At 59.7% G+C, this 3,017-nt stretch overlaps 1 protein-coding gene across 3 annotated transcripts in view; it reads left to right on the plus strand.

The window, feature by feature from the left end:
• The first annotated feature begins 2,016 nt into the window (after positions 1–2,016).
• The window catches only part of LOC111543040 (nectin-3), a 118,721-nt gene continuing 117,720 nt past the window's right edge, over positions 2,017–3,017 (plus strand). For 2 of the 3 annotated variants that reach the window (XM_031935098.1, XM_023212801.2), the window contains exon 1: positions 2,017–2,434. In XM_031935098.1, the coding sequence (XP_031790958.1) occupies positions 2,275–2,434 (160 nt within the window). In that variant the 5' untranslated portion in view covers positions 2,017–2,274. Of the gene's footprint in view, positions 2,435–2,569; positions 2,780–3,017 lie in introns of those variants that run through there. The other variant, XM_023212830.2, reaches the window with a different exon arrangement.

Genomic DNA, 3,017 nt, shown 5'->3' on the forward strand with positions numbered 1-3,017 from the left:
ATGGCCCCCACCCAAGTTAAGCCGTTGGTATCTTTTAAAATGTTGGCTAAATTCTTGGAGATGCAGAACCATCAGGGAAAACCTAGGGGAATGAAATTGGCTAGTGATATTAAAATTTTGGTTAACATTTAACTGAGTCTCAACAACGTGTTAAAGTGCTATCTAAACAGATAATTAGCTAGTGGCTGTGCAGTGGGCTGTCTAAATTTAGCAGTGAAATTAGGTTTAGGGGATGAGAATATAGAAAAAGAAATTTTCTCAAGGGAAACGGTGGTGTCAGCACAGCTGAGGAATGTCACAATAGCTACATTTTGTCAATTATGATCATCATCAGGGGATCTCCCGGAGCGATGCAGGACAAGGTGTATTCATAAATGCATCTTGAGGATAGGTGATAGAAAACCTTGGCTGCAGGAGACAAGCTTACAGGGGACGACAAAGGCAGACAGGCACAGGGAGGGAGGGAAGAGAAAAGGGCTGGAGGGAAAAAGGCACTAGACTGAGCACTGGGAGACTGGATAGGAGGCAGAAGTTAAGAAAGAAAAAAGAGGTGGGCAGGGTGTAGAATGGCTTGCAGCCTTGGAGGTGAGTAAGGCCTTGTAATCCAGCGGGCGGAAGGTGGGAAGACCCTATTGACTGAAAGCCAAGGACAGCGTGGTCTTGGCCGCAAGCATGCATTAGTTTAGCTGCGACAGGCTAATTTTTGGGCGACTGATCCTTCTTCAGCTTTCCTGCTACTGAACACATTTATGGCTATCTCGTGGAGATGACAGGACCTACATAAAATTAATAGTGTCAGGCCTGCGGACTGGTGTCCTCTGCCTACAATCCGCCACCCTACGCCGGACAGTCCAAATTGTCCACCCTCCTACTCCCCCCCGCGGAACCGATGTGGCAGTGGCTCCAAGGTCAAGCCGCCGGTACTGTGCGAGGCGGGAGGATGGAGAGGGCAGGGCGGGCAGCCACCTGGGGTGAGCGAGGGTCATGGTGGACCACAGACGCTCTTCTTATAAGGGCAAATGTTTAATACTTCCCGAGGTCGCTTCTCTGCGATCAAAGGGAAACAGGCAAGAAAATAAAACTACACATACGAACATGCAAATAAAACCAAGGAAAAACACCAACGCACTCGTTGGGGGAAATCCATGGCCTCCTGTTGCCAGTCGCCTGGCGCGGAAAGTGGACAGCCCAGCGGCCAGTGAGAAGCAACAGCAAGAAAGCAAACCTTCTGAGACCCCTCTCCTCGCCCAGCTCAGCCGACCGTTCTACCAAGCCGCCCTCCCACAGAAAAGAGCAGGAAAAACGCCTGTGCAAACGTGCCTTGGCGAGCGGGGAATAAGTGGGCTGGGAGGAACGGAGGGATTCCGAGAGCACAGCTGTCCCGGGGAACAGGAAGGAGGAGAAAGTCTCTCCCTTCAGTCCCCCGCGCCCCAGCGAGGAGGAAGATTACTAGTCCAGCAGGCTGCGTCCAGCTTCCTACACAGGAACCTTTAGCATGGGCAACGGAAGGGCAGCCCCCTCCTGCCTTTCCCTCCCCACCCCTCTTAGTCCCAGGTCCCCGCCAGAGGTAGAGCGCCACCCGGGAGAGGCGAGGACCGAGCGTGATTGTCCCGCAGCCCTCGCCTCAGTCAGCGCCGGGGCCTCGGTGGACCCGCTAGGGGTGGAGTGGGCGAGACCATTGGAAAGGCAGGGAAGGGGGGAAACCAGGCAGGAACGAGGGGCGGGGCCGACTAACCTATTCCAGATTTTCCTGTCCCTTTTAAAGCTCTGCTTTGGGAGAAACCCCGTTATCAAAGTGGATGAAAAAGAGTTTTTTTTTTTTTTTTTTTTTTTTAAAGGGGAGGAGCATGTGTAGGAGGGCAGGGTGGGAGGAGACAGGGCTTGCGCCCGGGGATCAGACGGGAGCTGGAGTTGCGCGGGGAGGGCGGGCGAGTCGGGCTCCGGCTCTGAGGGTCGGCTTCTTTTCCCCCTCTCGCGTGGGGCGGGGTGGTGCGTTCCGAGTTCCCAGGAGTTCGAAGCGGGCGGGTGCCGGGGGGAGGGGAGTGGCGGCGGCGGCGGGCGGCTCCCGCCTCAGCCTCGGCAGTGGCGTCGGCGACGGCGGTGTCGAGGCAGCCGCCAGCGCTCCGCCGAGTGTCAGCCGGCAGCGACGGCGCTAGAGCTGGGAGCTGGGGACGCGCGCGCTGGACCTTCCACAGCCTCCGCCCAGAGCCTGAGGCGCCGGGGCCGGAGGAGCCGGGGGGCGGGCGGGAGAGCGGGCCGGGGGGAGGGTGGGGGATGGCGCGGACCCCGCGGCCGGCCCCGCTGTGTCCTGGAGGCGGCAAAGCACAACTTTCCTCCGCTTCTCTCCTCGGAGCCGGGCTCTTGCTGCAGCCCCCGACGCCACCTCCGCTGCTGCTGCTGCTCTTCCCGCTGCTGCTCTTCTCCAGGCTCTGTGGTAGGTGAACCTCGGCGGCCGGCGTGGGCTGAGGGAGCCGCCACTGAGGGTGCAGCCGCCGCGGCCGGCTCTGCCAGCCGTTCTTCGGGGCAGCGAGGCGGTTGGCTGTGCGAGCGAGTGCCGAGGACTTTGGTTGGAAACTTTTCGCCGCGCCCGGGGCGAGGCCCTGGAAGGGCTGGGCCAGCGAATGCTGCGCCGGCGGCCCGCTCCCCTCCCCCGCGGCCGCGCGGGTCGCCGTGCGGATGGCCGAGGGTTGGCGATGGTGCTTCGTGTGCCGAACTCCGGGTTTGCTCCGGGGACCGTTACTTCCTCGCTCGTTTCCTGGGAAGCCGAGAGCGCAGACTCGTGGGTTAAGGTGCCGGGATGCACGTTTGCCGCTTTCTTTTTTTCCCGGCGAAACTTGAGCTGTGAGGCCAGAAACACTAGGGACCAGAGCCCGACAGAATGAAGCCTCCGGGTCTACTTCTCACGGCCTTCCACCCTGGAGAAGGCACCATTTTAGCCCACCCAGCCGCAGAATCTCCTACTGCCAGTTTTTTTCGGTCTTGTGCGCGCTTCCCCCCCCCCCCCCCCCCCCCCCCCC

Source organism: Piliocolobus tephrosceles, chromosome 2 (assembly GCF_002776525.5).
Source record: "Piliocolobus tephrosceles isolate RC106 chromosome 2, ASM277652v3, whole genome shotgun sequence".
Lineage (NCBI taxonomy): Eukaryota > Metazoa > Chordata > Mammalia > Primates > Cercopithecidae > Piliocolobus > Piliocolobus tephrosceles.